We start from the raw sequence: 26,864 nt of genomic DNA on the forward strand, positions 1-26,864 counted from the left end.
CCTTGCAAGAATCTTCCAGGGCGACCCTCTCAAGTTTCGGCTCTGGACCCCATTCCAAGAACATGCTGGGTAAAATTAGTAAGAAACATCCCTGAGCCCGCTATATAGATCTGTGTTTGGGTGAGCACCCCGTCACAGTTGCGTACGTTCCCGTTAGGAAGATTTGTATCTACCCGGATCAACAAAGGCCTGGATTACTTTGAGGAGTGTGGAGCTCCAAACACAGAATGGAATCATGCAATCGGAGGAGGAAGCAGAAGCATACGATGATGAGCTCAATGAGAACGAGACGAGCTGGACGTGGGTAAGGTGCCCAGTTTGTTTCTGCATGTGTGAATGAAATATGTAAAGGAACTAAACAGTTGGTACACAGTTGTGCCCTGACTTGCTGGCTTGGGAAACCGTCTGTAGTTTGTTCTGTTTTTAGGATTAAGTCAGACGTACCAGCATAGACAGAAGAATATGATGGTGCTAGCAGGGTAGTGTATGTCGTGCTGGTACTAGTGTAGGGTACCTGCTGTTGGTGCTTGGTGTAGGTTAGGATAGTGTATGTAGTGCAGGTAATAGTGTAGCATGGTAGTGTATGAACAGTTGTGGTCAACATTATTGGTACCCTTGATTGTTCAAAACAGCCAACAGTACAAACTAGTCAATATCTAGCCAGAACAAATATATAGTACAAAATAGCCAATAGTACAAAATATATAGTACAAAATAGCCAGTAGTACAAAAATATATAGTACAAAATTTATAGTACAAAATAGCCAATAGTACAAAATATATAGCACAAAATATATAGCACAAAATAGCCAATAGTACAAAATATATAGTACAAAATTTATAGTACAAAATAGCCAATAGAACAAAATATATAGTACAAAATGTATAGTACAAAATAGCCAATAGTACAAAATATATAGTACAAAATGTATAGTACAAAATAGCCAATAGAACAAAATATATAGTACAAAATATATAGCACAAAATAGCCAATAGAACAAAATATATAGTACAAAATATATAGCACAAAATAGCCAATAGTACAAAATGTATAGTACAAAATAGCCAATATTAAAATAGCCAATAGTACAAAATATATAGTACAAAATTTATAGTACAAAATAGCCAATAGTACAAACTAGCCAATATCATCATTTATAAGTGGATATGTATCAGCTTGGTATCATTAATATATTTTAATAGCATGTCCAAATACACGTCTCCTGGTTCTGGAAGCAAAGGGAAGCTCTAACCAGTGCTATTATAGCAATATTAATATAAAGTACACACCTCAAAGTGCATCTATATCTATTTTGTTGGCCAGTTACATTTAAATTATGGGTTCAAGTTCATAAAGCGTTATTCAGTCAGGCAAACAGGAATACAAACATGTACGCGTATGCGCCAGCTCAACTGGAGACTGTTTCGAACGCCAGCGTAACCCAACCTATAGCCAAGGAAAGCTTCTACACTGCTCAGGTTACTCTTGGAATTTCCTAGCACCCTGGTGTCGGGTTGATCAGAACTGAGCCAGACCTTCGCTGGCCTTTGCTACCGACCCTTCAGCCTAAGAACATTATACTGTATGATCCGAAGCATCCCAGGCAAGGTCACGGTGCAGTAAAACACTGTGATCTGGGCTGGTTATCACCGTGTGCCCTGTTATGCTCCAGAAACAAGAACTAAAAATAAACCTGGGGTCTAACCTACGCGAATACAAGACAAGGGTGTGAAAACTGATCCAGCTACAGTGCATCTCAGAAAGGCTTCAGTCAGAGAGAATAAAGGTTGGAACAGGATAAACAAGTATGTAAAGCTAATTAAAGCAATTTAAATCCGCAGTTCTTTAACAGTGTACTAAGTAGGACAGAGGTCTCACAACAAAGACAAAAACGCAGGTTGAATAGACGCTATTCTATTAGACACTCCTACCTAGTCGGTCCACTTTGTAGATGTAAAGTCAGAGATGAACGCTCATCTATTGCTGCTGTTTGAGTCGGTCATCTTTGAAATCATCATCAGTGCTCACAGGACGCTGCCCACGGGGCGCAGTTGGCTGGATGTTTTTGGTTGGTGGACTATTCTCAGTCCAACAGGGACAGTGAGGTGTTTAAAAACTCCAGCAGCGCTGCTGTGTCTGATCCACTCATACCAGCACAACGCACACTAACACACCACCACCATGTCAGTATCACTGCAGTGCTGAGAATGATCCACCACCTAAATAATACCTGCTCTGTGGGGGTCCTGTGGGGGTCCTGACTATTGAAGAACAGCATGAAAGGGGGGTAACAAAGCATGCAGAGAAACAGATGGACTACAGTCAGTAATTGTAGAACTACAAAGTGGTCCTGTATGGTAAGCGGAGCTGATAAAATAGACAGTGAGTGTAGAAACGAGGAGGTGGTTTTAATGTTATGCCTGATCAGTGTAGAGTTTGTATTAAACAAGGTTGCCAAACTTTAGGTGTCTACATTGCTGCATGACTTGGCCATATAGTGCACAACAGCAAGAAAGAGTAATAAGAGAGAAGGCCCTTGCTGTATTGGAATGTCTTTAGATCAGTAGATCTGTCTCTCCTCCCTCTATGGTATGGTAAACAGACCCCACATGACCGACCAGATTGCTGGCTCTGTCTGCATGGCTCTCTTAGCTCTGATTGGTGCAGAGAGGCCAGCCCATGTGCTGCCCCTTTTCTATGAAGGCAGTCTTGAGTTCCTAGGATTTCCAGGAGTTCCTTTGTATACAGCAGGAATGACTGCATAGTTTGGAGCTGCAGAGAATGAATGAAAGTGCTGAGTCTCTATTTACCCCTTACTTTTTTTACTATTTTGCTAATGGGCTTAGAACAGATGACCTTTTCTAACAAGCATTAATTTCCTTTATCACTTGAGGGTTTTCCATAACATCTCAACCCTCCAGAATTCAGAACAATAGGCATTTAGATCTGATTTGACAGAGTCTTCCTAAAAATGCCTTATGTCCTAAATAAACAAGACAGATGGAGATGAAATCAAGGGTAGAGAGCAATCGTCGCCAGAGATGTAATCACACAGACACACAGCAAGAGTTCTGCTCTCACCAGAGCCTCTTTTCCAGGAAGTGTTCAGGAACACTATGTTACATAGAGTACAACAGCATAGAAAGCTATGAGAACAACATTACGTAATGGTAAAAGGTTACTGCTGGGCATGATGTTAGACCTATAGGTGTTTATCAAACCTACTGATTGTTTCAAACCTAGAACAAGACTATCATTTACATAGTTGCAAGAAACAATTAAGCCTTTAATGTTGGAAATGTGCCAAAATGGGTCTTCATTTGATGTAGAACGTTTACATTTGCGGCATTTAGCTGACGCTTTTATCCAAAGCGACTTACAATTATCACTATATGCAATTCAAGCAATGAAGGGTTAAGGGCCTTGCTCAGGGGACTGGGAGCTTGGCAATGGTGGGGCTTGAACCGGCAACCTTATGATTACTAGTCAAGTACCTTAACCATCGAGCTACCACTTCCCTTGAACAAATAATAAAAAAACAATGGCACAGTCAAGGGGTGAAATACACCGATCAGCCATAACATTAAAACCACCTCCTTGTTTCTACACTCACTGTCCATTTTATCAGCTCCACTTACCTTATAGAAGCATTTTGTAGTTCTACAATTACTGACTGTAGTCCATCTGTGTCTCTACATGCTTTGTTAGCCCTCTTTCATGCTGGTCTTCAATGATCAGGACCCCCACAGGTCCACTACAGAGCAGGTATTATTTAGGTGGTGGATCATTCTCAGCACTGCAGTGACACTGACATGGTGGTGGTGTGTTAGTGTGTGTTGTGCTGGTATGAGTGGATAAGACACAGCAGCGCTGACGGAGTTTTTAAACACCTCACTGTCACTGCTGAACTGAAAATAGTCCACCAACCAAAAAAATATCCAGCCAACAGCGCCCTGTGGGCAGCGTCCTGTGACCAATGATGAGGGTCTAGAAGATGACCGACTCAAACAGCAGCAATAGATGAGCGATCGTCTCTGACTTTACATCTACAAGGTGGACCAACTAGGTAGGAGTGTCTAATAGAGTGAACAGTGAGTGGACATGGTATTTAAAAACTCCAGCAGCGCTGCTGTGTCTGATCCACTCATACCAGCACAACACACACTAACACACCACCACCATGTCAGTGTCACTGCAGTGCTGAGAATGATCCACCAGCTAAATAATACCTGCTCTGTAGTGGTCCTGTGGGGGTCCTGACCATTGAAGAACAGGGTGAAAGCAGGCTAAAAAATGTAGAGAAACAGATGGACTACAGTCAGTAATTGTAGAACTACAAAGTGCTCCTATATGGTAAGTGGAGCTGATAAAATGGACAGTGAGTGTAGAAACAAGAAGGTGGTTTTAATGTTATGGCTGATCAGTGTATAATTTACCATGATTACAGGGCTGTTCCAAGAATAAAAGCACACAGTGGAAACTTTGCCCACTTCTGAATATAACAAACAATTTATCTCAAGCCTCTGCCTGAGTTCTGAGTAGTTGCTATCTAGCCAGGAAACAGCTTTGACCCAAGAGGTCAAACTGAGTAAAATTTATAGTTAGCAAAACATGTTTTTCCACAGACTGCAAAATCAGCAACACTATGTAGTTCCAAACTACATAGCTTGAAAATTAATTACTGTTTTTGTGTTTTCCACTGTGTTTCCTTTTACCTCCCAAAACATGCAAGTAGGTAGCTTAAATTCAAAAGGATCTTAGGTGTAAGTAAGTCCTATGCCTAGCGTTTTTGGGATAGGCTTTGTACTCCATATTCCAGAGGTCAGAACAGTTCATGGCTTTATAGAATGATAATCAATCATCATTCATAATACACCAATTCATATGTTTTCTAACTGTACCACTGTTTTGGAAATAGGTCAAGAAAAAAGTCACATATTAAACAACTGCGCAAGGGGTAGCAAGCAGGCCAAACATGGCCAAAGAGCATTGGCCAAGAAAGTGGCCTCAAGCTCTAGTTTACCACCAATCAGAGCAACACATATAATATAAATGGAAATGGAATGCCTTTATTTGTCATATATACATACACCGATCAGCCATAACATTAAAACCACCTCCTTGTTTCTACACTCACTGTCCATTTTATCAGCTCCACTTACCATATAGAAGCACTTTGTAATTGGTATTCAATGGTCAGGACCCCCACAGGACCACTACAGAGCAAGTATTATTTAGATGGTGGATCATTTTGACACTGACATGGTGGTGGTGTGTTAGTGTGTGTTGTGCTGGTATGAGTGGATCAGACACAGCAGCGCTGCTGGAGTTTTAAAATACCGTGTCCACTCACTGTCCACTCTATTAGACACTCCTACCTAGTTGGTCCACCTTGTAGATGTAAAGTCAGAGACGATCGCTCATCTATTGCTGCTGTTTGAGTCGGTCATCTTCTAGACCCTCATCAGTGGTCACGGGACGCTGCCCACGGGGCGCTGTTGGCTGGATATATTTGGTCCAGCAGGGACAGTGAGGTGTTTAAAAACTCTGATTCACTCATACCAGAACAACACACACTAACACAACACCACCATGTCAGTGTCACTGCAGTGCTGAGAATGATCCACCACCCAAGTAATACCTGCTCTTTAGTGGTTCTCTGGGGGTCCTGACCATTGAAGAACAGGGTGAAAGCAGGTTTAAAAGGTATGTAGAGAAATAGATGGACTACAGTCAGTAATTGTAGAACTACAAAGTGCTCCTATATGGTAAGTGGAGCTGATCAGTGTGCAGAAGGACAGTAACGGGTTAACTGTGGCTGAGCTGTTTGGGGGCGGGGCCTGCGCTGCTCTTGCATACTACTCTACTACCTAGTACGTGTGACGCTGCTGGTGCTGCGGTGTTTTGTACACACTATGTAGTACGCTAGTATGCGGCTTGTGACAGCAGAGAGGCTAAGTAGGGATGGGATGGGAGGAATGTTTTTATTCCTGCCTGGTTTAAATACAGCAACAGAAACGAGGCTGTTAGAAAGACAGACAGGCTGTGGAAATATCAGGCCTATTATAAACCTTTAATGAGCAATATTATACTATTATAATATTGTACTTATTCGGCTGTATTGAGGATGGACTGAATGCAGAATGGCTACTATATCGTGATCCTGCAGTGTAGGTAGTGCTGTCATTTTTTTTCATTTGTTTACTTCATCATCCTGCATATTCAGCTAGTAATGCATGAATCAAATTGCTCTTATGTTGTAGCAGTACAATAGTATTATAACCTATACCTACCTATGCATAATGCTGTCAGATATGCAGCCTTACGCAACGTCACGGTGTTCCGCACATTATTTACAAATAACCTATTCAGCACATATTTCACGGTCACAACACGGGATTAGTTGTCTAAAAATCAAGCACAGGGTCTTAGCTGCACCCTAATCCCTAATTTATTTCATTTTTATGAGTTTATTCGAACATTAGAAGTCAGTACAGAATGACCGACGCGCTGTATGGAACACTGTTACTCATAACAGCAACCCGTACAGCACTGCTGTGTGTGACTTTTCAATTAACGTTTTATATAAACTGCTTTTTTGTTCGCATTACAAGGTCAAATTGACATAAAATCGTTTTAAGAAAGCAAATTGTGCACTTGTATGTTGATAAAACTATAATACAAAATCAAATGTACAAAAAACACTGAGACTGAACGGAATGCCGTGACTGCACATGTACAGTAGGACAAATACCAGTATTAGTATTTGGCCACTTTTGTTGTGTTATTCACTATAATTTCAGTGCATATATTACTACTTTGTGACATTTCTGTTAGAAATAATGAGTCTTTTGCAGCATTGTGGTTCACATTTGCCCCCTACATCTTTTTAAACCATTTTCAATTCAGCAAGGCTAAGCAGCCCCATATCATGATGCTCCCACCTCTATACTTCACTGTGTGTTCGGCTTTTTAGGGCTCATACACGCAACTGTTCTCTCTTCAACCGTGAAAAGGTGAATTAGTGTTCTGTTTTGATGCAACACCTTTTCATCAGAGATGTTCACAAGTCACAAAATACGAGTCCGAGTCGAGTCACGAGTCTTTAGGCTAGAGTCCGAGTCAAGTCATGAATATAGTTCAGATAAAAAAAAACCAACAACAACAGATTAGCGACTGTATTTTGCCGTTTTACTTCGTACCTTTACTTTCCTAGATACCACTTAAAGGCTTTAAACTGACTTTTTATTTTCATTGCAAATACAGCACAGCAAAAAATCCATAACCACTGCTTACCTGAGCTTATGTTCTCCCAGATGCTATTAAATTCATAACCGTGTGTCCCATTAGGAATAGAATCCGTTATTTTGTAAATGTGCTTATAATTAAAAACCTCCAAACTTTTCCTGGTTGTGAAGTAAAACACGAACTCGTTAGAAAGCCGATCAATCGTTGACATCATCTGTGTGACGCAAACTGAATACATGCAAATAACAGCATTTCTTACTAACAATTACAATCAGAAGGTCTGATTGGTTCAGAAAGCGGTTCTTACAATCATTAGTGTTCCATTCCCCCGAGCTGTTCCTGTGAAGTGCACTACGTAGGGTATTCCACCATTTTAAGTAGGGAGCGACGCTTTATCACTACGCCGGAAGCTGGCTGGAACATTTACCCAGTGCGTGTGTTGCGGGTTGAAACGGCCGGACTGATATTAGGGAGCAGAAAATGACATGATCAGAATGATGTCGGATATATATATATATATATAATTGTCACACGTAACTAATGTTGCTGATTTTTGTTACGAGTCATTGTATACGAGTCATTTTTTGCGAGTCAGAGTCATAAATAATAGCTGTGGGGTTCCTGACCACTGGAGAACAGAGTAAAAGCAGGTTAAAAAAGTATGTAGAGAAACAGATGGACTACAGTCAGTAATTGTAGAGCTACAAAGTGCTTCTATATGGTAAGTGGAGCTGATAAAATGGACAGTGAGATTTTGTTTGTTTTATTCATAATAGCTCTAGACTGGTGTTGGATATAAAGAACTGATCCTGAATCAGTGATAATGGCAGCACAGACACTTGGAGCTCATTGAGGACAGTGTCAGAAGTGACCGGCTGCACTAGTTCCTATTCCAACGCAACGATGCAGACTTGCTTATGTATGAAAGATGACACCAAGGAGACGTCCTTCATTCGTATATTCATTCATCATAATCAATACTAGACAATCAATCGTACCATTTATAAATCTTCATAACACTGGAAAGTCAATCCACTCTACACAGGGTACAGTGTGCCTGCTAGACTTTAACACGGTTACGTTGCATCCTGGTGGTTTGCTTCCATGCCAAGTGGAGACAAACACATTCAGCCTTTCCCCCAAATTTGTTAAGATGCAGATTTCAGTTAAACTGATGCAAGAGGGCACAATTCGAATTGCCTCAGTACGTTACTTGCAATAGCTTAAAACTGTATTGGGTAATTACCCCTTGATCTGTTCTAGTATAAAGAGTGAGAAGAGAAAACTGTCCATGTTTACACATTTATCCAAAGTGACTTCGAGCTGAGATACAACTTAAGTATCTGAAGCAGCATATTGGCTCAAACCAACGACCTTTCAATGACTAGTCCTGATGAGCCTTGAAGAAGCTGGACATTAAAAAGCAGGACAAGAAAATAATTGATGCATCTGGTGCTGGAGAAGACTTAAGTACCTTGGATGGCATAGAAGACCAACAAATGGATCTTCAAAATCAAACCTGACCTTTACTAAAGCGCTCTGATTTTACACATTATGGGAACCAACTCATTGGAGTTGAACCAACCAGCAATAAGGCTGATAGAATCAAGAAGAACCCAAACACAACACAGAACGTTCTGGAGAAACGGTATCCGTATGGTCGCCAAGAGTCAGAATCATCTTGATGGCGTTTAATTTACCTTGAAGTGTTTACTTTCCATGTCTGCATTGGGTGATACCTGATACCGGCTTTGTTCTGGCATAGTCACGGGAACCAAAAACCACAGTGCAGTGCCCAACCTATGGTTGCTTTTGTTGCCAAGTCATGTGAAACAGAGCAGTTGTCATAGCAACACTTTTGTACCTTTATGTTAAGTGACCATAGTTTTGGCCATACACCGATCAGCCATAACATTTAAACCACCTCCTGGTTTCCATCTGTGTCTCTGCATGCTTTGTTAGCCTCCTTTCATGCTGTCCTTCAATGGTCAGGACCCCCACAGGACCACCACAGAGCAGGTATTATTTAGGTGGTGGATCATTCTCAGCACTGCAGTGACACTGACATGGTGGTGGTGTGTTAGTGTGTGTTGTGCTGGTATGAGTGGATCAGACACAGCAGCACTGCTGGAGTTTTAAAATACCGTGTCCACTCACTGTCCACTCTATTAGACACTCCTACTTACAGTAGTTGGTCCACCTCGTAGATGTAAAGTCAGAGACGATCGCTCATCTATTGCTGATGTTTGAGTCGGTCATCTTCTAGATCTTCATCAGTGGTCACAGGACGCTGCCCACTGGGCGCTGTTGGCTGGATATTTTTGGTTGGTGGACTATTCTCAATCCAGCAGTGACAGTGAGGTGTTTAAAAACTCCATCAGCGCTGCTGTGTTCACCACCATGTCAGTGTCACTGCAGTGCTGAGAATGATCCACCACCCAAATAATACCTGCTCTGTAGTGGTCCTGTGGGGGTCCTGACCATTGAAGAACAGGGTGAAAGCAGGTTTAAAAAGTATGTAGAGAAAGAGATGGACTACAGTCAGTAATGAAGCTGATAAAATGGACAGGGAGTCTAGAAACAAGGAGGTGGTCATAATGTTATGCCTGATTGGTGTATATAATTGTAGCAAGTACAAACAATTCCTCGTTCTTTATTTTTCAGCTCCAGGAAGAAGCTAGAGGCTGCAGGGGAAATGTTCCTGGCGCACGATTGATTGAATGTTGCTTAATTGTTATATCTGTCGAAACCAGGGGTGTATCTAGATCTTGGCTGGCTCTACTTGGCCGACCTTGAGACTTAGATCTGTGGCTGACCTTAAACAGCCTGAACAGACTAAAGAAATGATATTAATTTAAGCTGTAATGTTGGAAAGTCCTCTTCTAAATGTGATTTATGAAGATTTGCTTTCCTCCACAGAGTCGGACCATGAACTACGTGGGACAGCTGGCCGGACAGGTGTTCGTGCAGGTAAAGGAGCTGTACCGAGGCCTGAACCCTGCCACCCTGTCCGGCTGCATCGATGTGATCGTGGTGCGGCAGCCCGACGGCTCTTTGCAGTGTTCGCCCTTCCACGTGCGCTTCGGCAAGATGGGTGTGCTGCGCTCCCGGGAAAAAGTGGTAAGGTCACTTGTGCACCAGATTTTACACCATACGAAGTGAATTGGCCTTATTATTGTTATTATTATATTATTATACATAAAGTTGTTTATTTATTTATGTAATCAAGGTTTAGTCGTACATCTACATTTAATTCTACCTTACATGCCGCTCAGGTGGCGCAGCGGTAAAAAGACACGCTGCAACCAGAGCTGGATTCTGAGTACATCGTATCAAATCCAGCTCTGCCTCCCCGGTTCGAGGCCGAGTGGCTGTATGAGCAACGATTGGCCGGTTGCTCAGTTGGGGGGCGGGACAAAGAACCAGATGTGAGTCTCTTTCTGTCAGAATGCGATTACGACCTCTGCCGGCTGATTAGAGGCGCCTGCACAGAGACGAGGAAGGGTGCCCTTAGGGTGTGTCTCTCCGCATGCAACGCTCGGTGGCGCCACACTCATCAATGTGCGGGTGGCAAAAATGCATCCGGCTGCTGCCCATGTTTCGGAGGGGATGTGGGTTAGCTTCGATCTCCTCGGTCAGGACAGGGTTCGGCATAGACAGAGAGGAAGCACGATGCAAACTGAACAATTGGATGCGCTAAAGGGGGAGAAAAAAGGGGAACAATTAAAAAAAAAAAAAAAAAATTCTACCTTACATTACAAATACATTACCAGACAATAGCCGAAGGTTTGTGATCACATGACACTGAGCTTGTCCAAAGCAAATTCCATTAAAACAGATTTGCAGCTATAACAGCCTCTTCTTTTTAATGTGGTTGAGATCAGTTTCCACCATACCAAATTACACCAATCAGCCATAACATTAAAACCACCTCCTTGTTTCTACACTCACTGTCCATTTTATCAGCTCCACTTACCATATAGAAGCACTTTGTAGTTCTACAATTACTGACTGTAGTCCATCTGTTTCTCTGCATACTTTGTTACCCCCTTTCATGCTGTTCTTCAATGGTCAGGACCCCCACAGGACCACCACAGAGCAGGTATTATTTAGGTGGTGGATCATTCTCAGCACTGCAGTGACACTGACATGGTGGTGTTGTGTTAGTGTGTGTTGTGCTGGTATGAGTGGATCAGATACAGCAGCGCTGATGTACCTGCTGGACTGAGAATAGTCCACCAACCAAAAATATCCAGCCAACAGCGCCCCGTGGGCAGCGTCCTGTGACCACTGATGAAGGTCTAGAAGATGACCGACTCAAACAGCAGCAATAGATGAGCGATCGTCTCTGACTTTACATCTACAAGGTGGACCAACTAGGTAGGAGTGTCTAATAGAGTGGACAGTGAGTGGACACGGTATTTAAAAACTCCAGCAGCGCTGCTGTGTCTGATCCACTCATACCAGAACAACACACACAAACACACCACCACCATGTCAGTGTCACTGCAGTGCTGAGAATGATCCACCACCTAACTAATACCTGCTCTGTGGTGGTCCTGTGGGGGTCCTGACCATTGAAGAACAGGGTGAAAGCAGGTTAAAAAGGTACGTAGAGAAACTACAGTCAGTAATTGTTGAACTACAAAGTGCTCCTATATGGTAAGTGGAGCTGATAAAATGGACAGTGTGTAGAAACAAGGAGGTGGTTTTAATGTTATGGCTGATCAGTGTACGTTTATGCACAGTTTGAACACAGTTACGTACTTCTTTGCCCAGGTCGACATAGAGATCAACGGCGAGCCGGTCGACCTCCACATGAAACTGGGGGAGAACGGCGAAGCTTTCTTCGTCAAGGAGGCCGAGACGAACGAGGTGAGTGGTTCAGAACATCCAGTCCTGTTAAAGTCTTGACAGTCATATAATATATGGTGGCATAACAGGTGGATTAGCTGTTTAGGTCACATGACGCAAAACATGATCCTTGTTTACTGGAAACCGTACCGTGGTGGGGACATTCTGTAACGTGCACTTGTGAGCCAGACAGGTCAAACTGTGTTGAGCTGAGAACTGGTCGGGTGGGGCCCGAATCTAAACCATTGTACAAAGTAGTTTACTTTAGTTGTTTTAATGTGGATAAAAGAGCAACTGACAAAGTTGAAAGTCTAATTTATAAACAAGGGAAGCACTGACACTGTTTCTTGTAAGCTGGCAAGGCTGTGTTCCAATATTTTATACCAGGGGTGTCCAAATAGAGTAAAAATATACATCAACAAATAAAAATATAGTAGATCTACCTCATTATTAGCAATTCCACTTCCTTTTTGTTGTTGTGTTGTGTAAACTAAGACTTTGCAGATGTCACTTACCAGTTTATAATCCTAATGGGAAGATTATTATACTTCCTTAAACATACCCACTTCCCTCTGAACTAATGCAAGCCAACATCTCCTTATTGCTGCTGTAAAGATGATCACTACTGCCTGGTCAAAGCGTCCACAAGAGGAGGCACATGTAGACTATTTCAACGGAGAGCCCCCCACTAGGTCGGACGTTTCCAGTGACCGGAGTGAGGTGGATAAAAGTTATAAGCAAGTTGAGTTAGCAGACCTTTCTGGAGAAGATGGCAGTATTGTGATGATGCTGCTGCAATGGAAAGCAGTCCTGAAGCTGGACCGTATAGCCAAGGTGTAATGGCATTAGATGAGAACAGTGATGAAGAGTCACACAATGCTTGTGGTGATCTTTCGGTAGAAGAACCTCCTGTAGAGGAGTTACCCTCAGTTACCCTTGAAGGGAAGAGCTATGATATGATTTCTCCCCTGGTGTAACGAAGCAGGCATCAACAGGTGCCAGAGGAATTGTAATGGGTATTCGGCAATGATTAGTTACAATTATTTGTGCAGGATTTTAAAGCAGACCGGGGTGCTCTCCCTGGCCTGTGCTCCAACCAAGCTGTTCTGCAACAGCTCCATATTAATGGATGTCCAACAAGGTCATGAAAGTTGTCCACATAGTTATGTCCATGAAGTGCAATTGGGCAACCCAGCCTTGCACAATGTATGACCCAGCTGGGGCTGAAGTCTGACTGACAGAGCTAACCTCTGTATGTGCCATCAGTTTGACAGACTTCATTTAAAAAAAATGAGGGTCTCTCGTGGCATTCGGGTAACTGTAAATTACAGCATGACATGATAAATTCAGCATCCAGTCTTCAGACCACAGTTTAGGACAGTCTGCTTCAACTGCCTAAATCTGTAACATGATTGTTTATTATTGATAGACTACATTAGCTTAGTCTTTATCACATAACATCTATAACCTAAGATGGTGCTGGCTAGCATGTGCTTCCTTTCAGACATGTGAAGATATCTAGATTTATAGGACAGCTGTATGTACCTATGGATACAGCAGGGGGGTTATAACGTGCTCATTGTTTAAGCTAGTGATGCCCTGAGTCTGCACTTCTACCGCTGACTAACATTGTTAAACCGGTTTCCTCAGGAGGTTGTCCCGTCCCATCTGGCGACGTCCCCTATAATGACCGACGGCTCGACTCTAATGGAGTCCCAGCTGGGAAAAGGTGCGTCTCACCTGAACGAGCCCGTAACCAGGACCCCCGGCGAGTCCGTGTGCTCCTCGGGAGACAGCGGTTTGACGAAGAAAAGGAGAAAAAGAAGGAAGAAGTCCAAACTCGACACCGTGAAGCGAGAGGGAAACGGAGACTCGGATGATGAGGACATGTTCACCATGGAGATGAGTTCTGACGAGGATGCAGATACCACAGCGAGCAGGTGAGCGAGCCGGGCCAGTTAGAGTAACATCGGGGTCTGGTCTCACAGATGCTGTTGATTGTTTTATGTCTTTGGACTGTGGTAGGAAACCAGAGCTTCTGGAGGAAACCCACACAGACTCCACATAGACAGGACCCAGACTGCTCCATCTGGGAATCGAACCCAGGACCTTTTTGCTGTGAGGCGGCCGTGCTGCCCCTGTTTTGATCGGATTCATATACACACATTAAAATCTCGTGGACGCCTTTTCATGAGAGCGGAGGCTGTTATAGCTGTATTATGTTCAGCTTCCTCTTTTCCTCACAGCAAGAAGGTCCTGGGTTTGATTCCCAACGGTGTGGGTCCTTTCTGTGTGGAGTTTGTTGGTTTGGTGAAGAACGATTTTACTGTCCCAAACCTAAATGAAGGAGGCTGCTGGGAAAGAATGCGAACCCTGTGCCGCTTGGATGCATTCCAGAGACTTGCTCTTTGGAAACCTCACAATGCCCCTTGCTTCTTGTTATTTATGTGTGTGTGTATGTGTGTATGTGTGTGTGTGTGTGTGTGTGTGTGTGTTTGCAGAGCTACGTCGCATGAATCCTACGCTGAGCAGATGAGCAGTGGTCCCTCCAGGAGTTCCTATACACAAAGCAAAGCATACACACCATGCAACCAAGACTGGACTTGTGTACAAAGGTACTCATGTGCAGAGGAACGCATCTCCAAAAACATCCCATCGGGAGGTGCACCTGCCAGTGTGCTCTCAGTGCTGGTCCTGAGCCCAGAATAAAATATAGAGGGTTGCCAAGTCTGGTCTGCAAACCAGATTCGCTGTGGCATCTCAAAAAAGCGTCTCACAATTGTGAACATTTACAATGCAAGCAATTCAGGGTTTAGGACCTTGACTTTGGGGTTTGAATCAGTGAACAGATGAGTAGTCCAGGACCTTAACTGCTGACATTATCAATAGTCCAGGACCTAACTGCTGACATTATCAATAGTCCAGGACCTAACGGCTGACATTATCAATAGTCCAGGACCTTAACTGCTGACATTATCAATAGTCCAGGACCTAACTGCTGACATTATCAATAGTCCAGGACCTTAACTGCTGACATTATCAATAGTCCAGGACCTTAACTGCTGACATTATCAATAGTCCAGGACCTTAACTGCTGACATTATCAATAGTCCAGGACCTTAACTGCTGACATTATCAATAGTCCAGGACCTAACTGCTGACATTATCAATAGTCCAGGACCTAACGGCTGACATTATCAATAGTCCAGGACCTTAACTGCTGACATTATCAATAGTCCAGGACCTAACTGCTGACATTATCAATAGTCCAGGACCTTAACTGCTGACATTATCAATAGTCCAGGACCTTAACTGCTGACATTATCAATAGTCCAGGACCTTAACTGCTGACATTATCAATAGTCCAGGACCTTAACTGCTGACATTATCAATAGTCCAGGACCTTAACTGCTGACATTATCAATAGTCCAGGACCTAACTGCTGACATTATCAATAGTCCAGGACCTAACTGCTGACATTATCAATAGTCCAGGACCTTAACTGCTGACATTATCAATAGTCCAGGACCTTAACTGCTGACATTATCAATAGTCCAGGACCTAACTGCTGACATTATCAATAGTCCAGGACCTAACGGCTGACATTATCAATAGTCCAGGACCTTAACTGCTGACATTATCAATAGTCCAGGACCTAACTGCTGACATTATCAATAGTCCAGGACCTTAACTGCTGACATTATCAATAGTCCAGGACCTTAACTGCTGACATTATCAATAGTCCAGGACCTTAACTGCTGACATTATCAATAGTCCAGGACCTTAACTGCTGACATTATCAATAGTCCAGGACCTTAACTGCTGACATTATCAATAGTCCAGGACCTAACTGCTGACATTATCAATAGTCCAGGACCTTAACTGCTGACATTATCAATAGTCCAGGACCTTAACTGCTGACATTATCAATAGTCCAGGACCTTAACTGCTGACATTATCAATAGTCCAGGACCTTAACTGCTTAACCTTAACTACTAACACTACACATGTCTGGTTAATACATGTACATGAACATTTCCTTCAACTTCTTCCTCTTCACAGCACAAGAATGAAGCAGACCTGCACGCTGACAGTCCCAGCTAACGGCGGCCTGTCCAGCTCCTGTCCACAACAAGCCTCTGTATTTCCCACTGAAAAGAGGTACCAACACATCCACCAGCCAATCATAATTCTTACAATAGAAGTCATTTTCATCTTAAAACTCTCTTGTTGTCTTTATCCTGTACCAGCCAAGGAATTGGCTCCTTACCCTCCACACCCAAGAGTGACTCTGAGCTGATGGTCAGACAGATGTCTACAGGGAAGCCGGAGAACCCTGAGATGCTGTGGGCTTGGGGAGAGCTCCCTCAGGCCGCCAAGGTACTAGCAGTGGTTTACTACAGCTTTTATCAGCGGTAAATGGACATACGTATTGAAGATCCATTCCAGTAGTTTGAAATATCTGGCCAAAAGTATGTGGACAACCCACCAACCCAAAATGCGTCTATGTAAAGAGCTTACTAGGTTTTTGGACAGTCCCTTTATGTCACCTAAACCCTACTTCAGTGCCTCAAAGTGGCGCAACAGTGACACTGGCTGTCTGGTAGCTATGGTAGCTGGGTACGTGTTTACCCTGGGAGGTTCAACCATGCTGCAAAGATACCGGACTGCTGGCCCTATGGGTGGACTGCCTTAGCAAAAGCGGCCGTACAGTCCATCTATTAGAAGTATAATTTAATGTTTCTTAAATAAATATCATAACAATTCAGGATTTTATCTCTCCTCAAAGCCCATGTTCAAGCAGCCCGCATCGATCCCCATGTCGGACAGCACGCATTTCCGCACCATTACTGGAGATGGGATGGTGGACAACGAGGACGAAAACGCTCCGGCGCTCGGGGCCGAAGGGGCGACAGCATCAGCACCCGCTCCTTCTACGGAGGTGGAAGCCATCGGTGTGGAAGCCATCGGTGTGGCGGCTTGTCTATTAAGCAACCTGGAGGATGAACGGCACAGTCCAGCGCTTCAGGGCGCCAGCAAGACTGACTCGCCGTCGAAGAGAAAAGGTCGGTTACCCTACAAATCCCACGCTTCTCACACTAGCGACTCCCAGCGGCTACTTAGTAATAGCGATGTGTTTCAGACAAGAAGAGTCGTCACCTCGGATCGGACGGCGTGTATCTGGACGATCTTACGGAGCTGGAGCCAGAGGTAGCGGCGCTTTATTTTCCTAAAAGGTTCGTAACCGTTGTCCAACTTACTACCTTTCTTACCTGAAGTTAAGAACCAGTTGGCAGCATCATTTTTCACAAGTACGATGTATTGTTCAGTGATGGTCCAGGGTGTGTTCGGGGCAAGACTGAGCAAAGGAGTGCCAATCAGTCTCCCCAGTCAGTTGGCAGCAGTGGGATGGACAGCGGTATGGACAGCTATTCTGACCAAGCAGACCTGCCCAATATTACCATCTCTCTTTGTGGAGGACTGACCGAGAACCGAGAGATCACTACAGGTAAACACTTGTTTTGTACAATTATAGCGTAGCCAATTAGTCTGACGCTGCTGCAGACCCCGATTGCATCTGAGGGGGGTATCTTCGCCTGACACACGCCCCCTTCGACGTGTGCACAGTCCACCGACCCTTTTATTCACCTGCATTTCGGTGGATTCGATTGTTTGGCCAGTCTCTCGCATGGAGAGTCATGCATTGTTCTCCGCAATCCTCCACTTCTGTATAGGCGACTGCTTACACAGTCATAGACTCCGCCCTCTTTTTAGTCCAGTCTTTTCCCACCCAGCACACTAGTGCCCAATGCAGTACATACACTGCCAACTGCCCAGGGGGCCGGTAGAGTTCAGAGTACAGTAAAGTAGTGCCAGCCCACCGGTGATGAGATCACAAGGTCTCGAGCTCGAATCTCGGGCTATGCCGGGCAACACGATTGGCTGTGTGTCTGTAAGGGGCGGGACAATGGCTGAACAGGGTTTGGTCATAACTGCTGCTGGCTGATCAATAGCGCCTACGCAATAAGCCCGGCTCTGGTTTAGGTAATGGAAACCCCATCTGAACCGCTGGTGTGACAGTCGTGACCATCATCGGTCAAGAACGGAGGTCTGCAGCAGTAGAGGCGAATTACGATGGAATAATAATAATAAAAAAAAAGAAAAAAAAAAGAAAAGAAAATACAGAAAAAGATGAAATCTGTTGGTATTTTCTGTACACAGAGGAATTTCAGGAGAAGGCTGTATCCTATCAGGAGTTTGCCGACAACCCGTCGATTATTGACGACCCCAACCTGGTTGTAAAAATCGGAACCAAGTAGGTGAAATATCAGCAGAGCCAATATACAAGTTTTTATTGCCACAACCGTAATAATGATCGATTCTGTTTGTCTTTGTAAGGTACTATAACTGGAGTACAGCAGCTCCTGTAGTGCTGGCAATGCAGGTTTTCCAGAAACCCCTGCCAAAGGTAAAATCCTCATATACGATTTATGCTGTGAAATGTTACATGATGACATATTGTAGGACCTAGAATGTAGTCCAGCCTACATGAGGAACAAGGAATGCTTGATTACTGTACTGATCCAAACACTTTATGCCCACATTGAGGCAAAGATTGTACAGAGAAGTTTACATGCACCCTGTATTGGTGCTTCAGTGTCAATTGAAGCCCAAAACAAACAAGCCTTTACAGTTTGTTGCCACCAAACTCGCTAGAACAGGAAAGCCCCTTCCCTAAACTGATGCCACAACGCCGGAAGCATTAGAATTTATTTTATTGGGATAATCCACTAGCACACCAGCGCAGAGAATCTGAGCTACCGGTCAACTGGGCGCCCTGTAATGCCTGCCGCAGACAAAATTGACCGCCAGTCTGCTGGATGGGAAAAGACCGGACTAAGGGTTGGGGTTACTGGTTGCTGGGGTAAATATGAATATTAAGTTACACCCGTTACTCATCGCCGTATATATTTTGTGTCTTAACTTTTACTCAGTCTTAACACTGCAAGTGTTGCTTTTAGATTCCTCATTTCAACTTACACACCAGCTTTTATGTTCAATATGTGGTTACAACCCTAAAAAAACTAACTTATTTCTTCCCTCCCTGTTTTCCCCCCTTTTTATCTTTGCTATTTTTATTTGTCATGCTTTTTTTCCATCCCATTTTGCACCGTTCCAAGTACTCCTGCCTGAGTTACGTCTACTCCGCTTTCGGCTTCATCTATTACTGCATACCTAGTGTGTTCTGCCCCGGTCCTGTACGTCTTCTTTCCAGTTTTACGTTCTTCGATGACTTAGTGACCCAGTGCATGTTTTCTCCACTCACTTTCATCCATTCGTTTAGTTTTTGAGTTCTGTGTTTGAGTTTTGAGAGTCGGGAACTCTGTGCGTTTGCTCCAGGCTGCGGTGGAGAACGTCATGAAGGAGAAGATGCCCAAGAAAGGCGGACGCTGGTGGTTTTCGTGGCGGGGGAGGAACAGCAACTCCAGATCGGTAAGCTGCCACTTGGAATACTGGGATTTAAGAGTAGATCTCGGTCATGACGGATCGGTGCTGTCTAGGGATGTAACGATGCACCACAAGACAGTTAAAAATCGATTCACATGTGTAGCGATTCAAATCGGTTTACAATGATAATGAATCGACATTCACAATTCACCTCGCCTGGTTGACTCACTACAGGGTTGCCAGGTTTGGAATTTTCCAGCCAAATTGATTTACGTGAGGATACTTTCTTTATTTGTGGATAGAGTAAATCGTTACATCCATAGTGCTGTCTGTATTAATAATGAAAGGAATTTGACTTTCATTACTTCTATCCTTTTATCAATTTTAGGAATCTGCCGAGAGTGAAGAGCACGCCTCATCATCTGGAATTGGGTAAGACGTGGACGAACCCATAGAGCATGACGGCATGGTTTGGGAACTGCAATTTCAGCCCCTTATTGCTTGAAACAAGCCTCAACAGTGTATAGCCACCATAGTCTGACCATACATTTTCAATAGGAGACACATGTGGACTGCAGGCAGGCCAGTCAAGCACACGCACTCCTTGTCTACAAATCCAGTACCCCTTTTCTCCAAATTTTACGAAGCCAATCTGCTGCTGGGGACCCCAATGGCGTCCAAGGAGGGTGTATATTCGCCTGACCCCCTCTGACGTGTGCGTAATCCTTCAATCCCTTCTTATTCTCTATACTTTGGTGGATTTGAGCCACACCCCAATCTCTGTGCTCCTCCACTTTCTGTACAGGCACCCTGGCCAACCGAGGTCCTTATACAGCCTTGACAACACCACCCCTTATTAGTACCCCCCCCCATCCAGCAGACTAGAGGCCAATTTTGTTTTCTACAGGCATTTGCCAGTTGTGCCTGCTAGAGGGCGCCATTGGCACTGTATTTAATCACGAGATAAGCATGCTGTATTGTGAAATTAATCCTATGTCCTAAACCCCAATCTGTCTAAAATAGAATTTTAAACTGGACTACACTCGGTCCACAGTTTCCAAGCACTAGAGGTGAAAGACCGGACAGCTCACAGACTGTGCTGGTTAATGCGTTTGCTCGCTTTTGCAACAGGTTAAAGGATGAATCCTCCTCGAGTGATGACGACAGTAGAGCGGCGCAGCAGAATTTAGCATGCAGCGAGTCTGAGCCCCAGAGTACGAGCAGCGTTTGCTATCGGAAGACCCTCCGCTTATCTTCGGAAGAGCTGGTAATGTTTTTGTGTACATACGTGCTGCCTTGTTATTCAGTCAGATTATCACTTTAAATTAAGGCATCTCAGTAGGCAGCATTTTAAGATATCGAAGAATTTAGACATGCCCTCTTCTCGGGAGTGTAAGATGACGTAAAATGCGCCTATGTAGAGAGATCACTAGGTTTTCAGACAGACCCATAGTCCTAGCTCGTTGTGTCCATTCTTAAAGACTCAACGTAGGCTACATAACGCAAGAAATCTCCCATATGACAACAGCCTGTTGATTTTCCCGTCCCATCATGTGTGATTCTTCTAAATTAAATTGAACAGGACCCCTGTCTAGGCTAACTGAGGCTCACTAGGGAGCCTCGGCCCCCAGGTGACGCTCACCTATTCCCATTCCAGTTAATTCTAGTCTAAGAAACGTTTATAGACTAGTGGTTAAAGTACAAGACTAGTAATCAGAAAGGTCGCTGGTTCAAGCCACACCACTGTCAGGTTGCTGCTGTTGGGGCCTTAAGCAAGGCCCTTAACCCTCAATTGCTTAGACAGTATACAGTCAATGGTTTGCTGATACAAATGCCAATATGTGATAAGTGGAGCACTGGCACTTTTTCCCTGCCCACTTCAAGCACTGTGCATGTTCTCCCAGTACAGGACCATGAACCACCAGTCTATGCTTGGTTCTAAAGTTCTACGTTAACTATACCGAACATACATTCTGTTCTCAGGCCAGTCTGCAGCTCAAAGAGGGCCCCAATGATGTGGTCTTCAGCGTGACTACGCAGTACCAGGGTACCTGTCGCTGTGAAGGCACCATCTATTTGTGGAACTGGGATGATAAGATTGTGATTTCGGATATAGACGGCACCATCACCAGGTAAATCAGGAGCAGTGTGAATTTAAGGAAGGAAATCTGACAAACATGTGAGTTCAGCATCGACAGATTTACTGTTGTTTGATCTGTGTTGTAGATCGGATACCCTGGGACACATTCTGCCAACACTGGGCAAAGACTGGACCCATCAAGGAATTGCCCGGCTGTACCACAAAGTTAGCCAGTAAGTGTTATACACCGAGGGCGGCATGGTGGCTCGGTGGGTAGCACTGTCGCCTCACAACAAGGTGGTCCCGGGTTCGATCCCCACACGGGGCGGTCTGTGTCCTTTCTGTGCGGAGTTTGCATGTTCTCCCCGTGTCTGCGTGGGTTTCCTCCGGGAGCTCCGGTTTCCTCCCACAGTCCAAAAACATGCAGTCAGGTTAACTGGAGACACTAAATTGCTGAATTACACTAAACACACTTACACTTACATTTAATTTCTATAATACCTCAAGGGCTGTTTCAAAAATGATAACTGGCCACAAATGGCCCGCAGAACGTAGTCTGGACTCCCCTGTCCATTTTTCCTATTTATTAATGTATGTATGCTGCCAACAAAGCTGCCCAAAAGAAAACCGACTGGACAGGACAAACGTGCAGTTCGACTGCTTTACCGGCAGATCATACTAGACCAGGATTACAGGCATGGGTGAACACAAGATTTTAATCCGTTCTCCTAGACTAATGATCGGCAGGGTAAGAAAGAAGCCAACAGTCACTTAAATGGAATTGCAGGACAACTCGACAGCAGCAGGAACAACAGTTACACCATGAACCGAGAAAAAATAAATAGCATCACTATAAACTGTAACAGTTTATTATTATTTTGATGTTTTACAGGAACGGCTACAAGTTTATGTACTGCTCGGCTCGAGCGATCGGTATGGCCGATATGACCAGAGGCTACTTGCACTGGGTTAACGAGAGAGGCACCATGCTACCTCAGGGTCCCGTTCTTCTCAGCCCTAGCAGCCTGTTCTCTGCGCTGCACAGGTAAATATGCACATCAGTGGCGATTCCTCTAAGACTGCTCAGCTTCCCCTAAAATGTCAAAAATTTAATGGTCAAATATGTACAGTTGATTGGAGGATCAGTCGAAAGGCTGAATCCCGTTTTGATGGACAGCTATTTGCTGGCCATTGAGAGGACACTGGTCAAGTCCCTGGAAAAGACGCCTACTTGGTACGATAGGATATTGGCTACTAAAGTCTGCTGGGTGAAAAAAGACCAGACAAAAAAAATGGGGGAGGGGGTCTTTGACACTGTAGGGATCCTAGTTAGCAGCCCGAGACACCCGTACAGAGGTGGGGGAACGCTACAATTTCTAAAATTTGGACTGACACACCTGGGTCCATAATTCGAACCGATAACACATACACTGCATTGTCAGTAATTGGCTGGTCACTGCCAAGCTGGACGTAGACTTTAGATTTATAAAATGCATTAATTCATTAATCACTGGTGATTTTGTTTCAGGGAGGTCATAGAGAAAAAGCCAGAGAAGTTCAAGATCGAGTGTCTGACTGACATTAAGAACCTGTTCTATTCAAACACTGAGCCTTTCTACGCTGCGTTCGGAAACAGGGCAACGGTACGTGGTGACATCAATCACTGATACTAAAAACAGTAGGATTATGGGTATTTATTTGTTTTAACTGATGGATGTCTTTCTTGTAGGACGTTTACTCGTATAAGGAGGTGGGCGTGCCACTGAACAGAATCTTTACGGTGAATCCTAAAGGAGAACTCATCCAAGAACATGCCAAGACCAACATATCATCGTGAGTAGGAACACTTGATCCATAATGCTTATTACGGCTGGCACTGAGCAGAAGCTATAAAACCACTTGACTTGATGAACGGACGTGTTAGAATTAATATTACCCACATTTGAATCATGCGTTTATGGCAAAGCAAAGCATGTCTGTGATTCTGGGGCACTAATTTATCAAGCACAACAGACAACTATTGCCCCTAAGGTAGTCCAGTACCTTAACCACTGAGCTATCACTGGTTAGGGGTGTTGGGGTTGTTTAACATTCAGAGGGGGAAGACAGGTTCTGTGGTTAACTATGACTTAAATGAGGTCAGAGTAGAAGGACAAGGTACCAAAAGTTTATGGACACCTTGATATTTTACCCAACACCCAGGTTTCGAACCCCTGGAACTTGGTCACTGCTCAGACTACACAGAGATGATCACGTGTGTAGAGAAGCACACTTTTCCATCGATTATGGAATCCCCAAAGGGACAAAATGCACTCAATATGTAAACAGAGACATCAAACATTGTCAGCACACTACAGCACAGAGAAGTCTGTCGCTCCAGCAATCCTACGGCAATTCAGTTAGCAATCGGTTAGTCAAAGTGTCCAAGATGTCGAAGTAAAGCAGCGACTCGGTAGCTACGTTTGGAAAACGTCCAACCAATTCTGTGGCCCACCACCACCACCACCTATTTTTCTATGGCTGATCTCAGACTAGACCCTAATGCATTACACGTCATTTCTTCATTCTGCATGGTTTATTTCTAGCTAGCCGTCTGATAAGCTCGCGTGCGTTCCTCTCTCAGGTACGGGCGTTTGTGCGAGGTGGTGGATCACGTCTTCCCTCTGCTGATCAGAGGCGACACCTCGGACTTCCCCTGTTCGGACACCTACAGCCAGTTCACCTACTGGAGAGAGCAGCTACCGGCACTGGATCAGGACGCAGAAAACGGCGAGGGGGACTAGCACACTAGTAACATAGCACTTTTTTTAACAGAGCATGACTCGTGAGATCTACTTGTTTTTCCCATCATCAATACCTTAATTTTCAATACCATCGTGTGTGTCATAGCTTTAAGCTAGCAGACTCAAGCTTTATTTCCACTGCTGTCCGTTCAGATTTAGTTTGGAGCTAATCAGGTTGCGTTCACAGAATCTTTGGTTTTGGCATCTGTCAAACACTCAGATATTTACCGTCATACATACACCTGGGAATCGAATCCAGGATCTTCTCACTGCAAGGCGAAGGTGCTATCCACCGAGTAAACGTTAGATATATTAATCATTCAATTAAGTTGGACTAACAGGGTAACGATCATTCTGAACTTGGTTCGAAAATTGGCATTGCCACCGGTCAGTTGGGCACCATCTAGCAGGAATAATTGGCAGTGCATGCAGCAGAAACGTTTCTGCTAGGGCGGGATGACCGGACTATGTGGGTGGGGTCTTCAAACGCTGTGTAAGGACCCTGATTAGCAGATAGAGAGGTGCCTGTGCAGAATGCTTGAGTGAAAAAAGGTTCCGCTAAGGGCTGTGCGCGGGTCGTATGAGGCGTGAGCGGCAATATACCCCCCTCGACTGCAATCAGGGATCCCCCAGCAGCGGAACTACCTGTCCTGTCATGAATGTAACCAAACACAGTAAGGCAGGAATACCCTGTATAGGACGCCAATCCATCGCAGCGCTTTGGCAATCATTAATATAGACACTCGGTTGGCAACTGAGATTCGAACCCAGGTCTCAGTGGTGTAATAGACCTTGCATAGACCAAGCACCTCAATTGAATCCAAGTTGTTTGCTTAGCCGTGCATTCATATATTGTCCTCGTCCTTTAACGCAGTGGTCCCCAAGCACCGTGCCGCGGACTGGTACCGGTCAGTGCATCATTTATTACCGGGCCGGGTGTTATTGTCTCCTATCACCAGTAGGTGGGAGCAGCGTCTCGTTGCAGCTCAGGGTTCCCTCAGATTTTCCATCGTCTGTGAGCAGTATTGTTATTTTATTTTAAATCCTCCTGCCCCCTCCGGTCTGTGAAATTATGTCTTATATGAAACCAGTCCATGGTGCAAAAAATCCATGACAAGTGATTGACAGATGCTAAAAATCTCAATCTCAAGTACAGTCTTTTGTGCTCATAAGCTAAAAAACCACATTAAACATTAAAACCACCTCCTTGTTTCTACACTCACTGTCCATTTTATCAGCTCCACTTACCATATAGAAGCACTTTGTAGTCCTACAATTACTGACTGTAGTCCATCTGTTTCTCTACATACTTCATAAGCTGTTCTTCAATGGTCAGGACCCCCACAGGACCACCACAGAGCAGGTATTATTTAGGTGGTGGATCATTCTCAGCACTGCAGTGACACTGACATGGTAGTGGTGTGTTAGTGTGTGTTGTGCTGGTATGAGTAGATCAGACACAGCAGCGCTGCTGGAGATTTTAAATACTGTGTCCACTCACTGTCCACTCTATTAGACACTCCTACCTAGTCGGTCCACCTTGTAGATGTAAAGTCAGAGACGATCGCTCATCTATTGCTGCTGTTTGAGTCGGTCATCTTCTAGATCTTCATCAGTGGTAACAGGACGCTACCCACGGGGCGCTGTTGGCTGGATATTTTTGGTTGGTGGACTATTCTCAGTCCAGCAGTGACAGTGAGGTGTCTAAAAACTCCAGCAGCGCTGCTGTGTCTTACCCACCACCTAAATAATACCTGCTCTGTAGTGGTCCTAAGAGAGTCTTGATCATTGAAGAGCAACAGATGAGAAACAGATGGACTACAGTCGGTAATTGTAGAACTACAAAGTGCTTCTATATGGTAAGTGGAGCTGATAAAATGGACAGTAAGTGTAAAAACAAGGAGGTGGTTTTAATGTTATGACTGCAATATCACTGCATGAGTGAAAGTAGCAGGAATCTCTCAGGTCTAACATCACATACTTTTCTACGTACAGTACTTGCAACTGTGTACAGCAGAATGCACCAAGCGTTACGATCTCTAATTTTGCTAAAAACGTTTAATATTTCTGAAACAAACACAAATCGAGTGATAAGCTACACAGCATTCCTGGATGTGGGTCTGGATTTCTTACTTAGAAGGATTTACGAATGCTAAATGAGGTGCTACATGTTACTAAGCCACTAACTCACCATATCATATCATATCATATCATATATCTCCACACCTGCAATAGGAAGGATAACTCAGGGTCACCTAAAAAAAAAGTATATGGACACCTGAAAAACCATGTCCGGTATTAATATGAGTTTGCAGCTGGATTTGGGATCGTTCAGTAACATCTGGAGCTTGAGTAAAGATTGGTGGAGGGGAGATTATGGTGTGGGGTTGTTTTTCAGGAGTTGGGCTCGGCCCCTTAGTTCCAGTGAAAGGAACTCTAAACATCCGAA

At 44.1% G+C, this 26,864-nt stretch overlaps 1 protein-coding gene across 3 annotated transcripts; it reads left to right on the forward strand.

Moving 5' to 3' along the window:
- Positions 1 to 188: 188 nt before the first annotated feature.
- Positions 189 to 25,630, forward strand: lpin1a (lipin 1a). Of its 3 annotated transcripts, none has more exons than XM_063006921.1 (21): positions 189 to 304; positions 10,169 to 10,369; positions 12,029 to 12,124; positions 13,754 to 14,043; positions 14,605 to 14,718; positions 16,166 to 16,264; positions 16,354 to 16,483; positions 16,893 to 17,169; positions 17,247 to 17,340; positions 17,434 to 17,612; positions 18,326 to 18,419; positions 18,503 to 18,572; positions 19,505 to 19,597; positions 19,941 to 19,984; positions 20,684 to 20,819; positions 21,536 to 21,684; positions 21,779 to 21,865; positions 22,525 to 22,677; positions 23,161 to 23,275; positions 23,362 to 23,465; positions 24,256 to 25,630. In XM_063006921.1, exons 1-21 carry the CDS (start codon positions 236 to 238, stop codon positions 24,413 to 24,415), a joined length of 2,754 nt encoding a protein of 917 aa, XP_062862991.1. In that variant the 5' UTR covers positions 189 to 235; the 3' UTR covers positions 24,416 to 25,630. The 3 variants fall into 3 exon arrangements, with proteins under 3 accessions (XP_062862991.1, XP_062862993.1, XP_062862994.1); XM_063006923.1 differs by lacking the exon at positions 189 to 304 and adding an exon at positions 5,922 to 6,175; XM_063006924.1 differs by lacking the exon at positions 189 to 304 and adding an exon at positions 5,922 to 6,171.
- The last annotated feature ends 1,234 nt before the right edge of the window (positions 25,631 to 26,864 follow it).

Source organism: Trichomycterus rosablanca, chromosome 13 (genome assembly GCF_030014385.1).
Source record: "Trichomycterus rosablanca isolate fTriRos1 chromosome 13, fTriRos1.hap1, whole genome shotgun sequence".
NCBI lineage: Eukaryota > Metazoa > Chordata > Actinopteri > Siluriformes > Trichomycteridae > Trichomycterus > Trichomycterus rosablanca.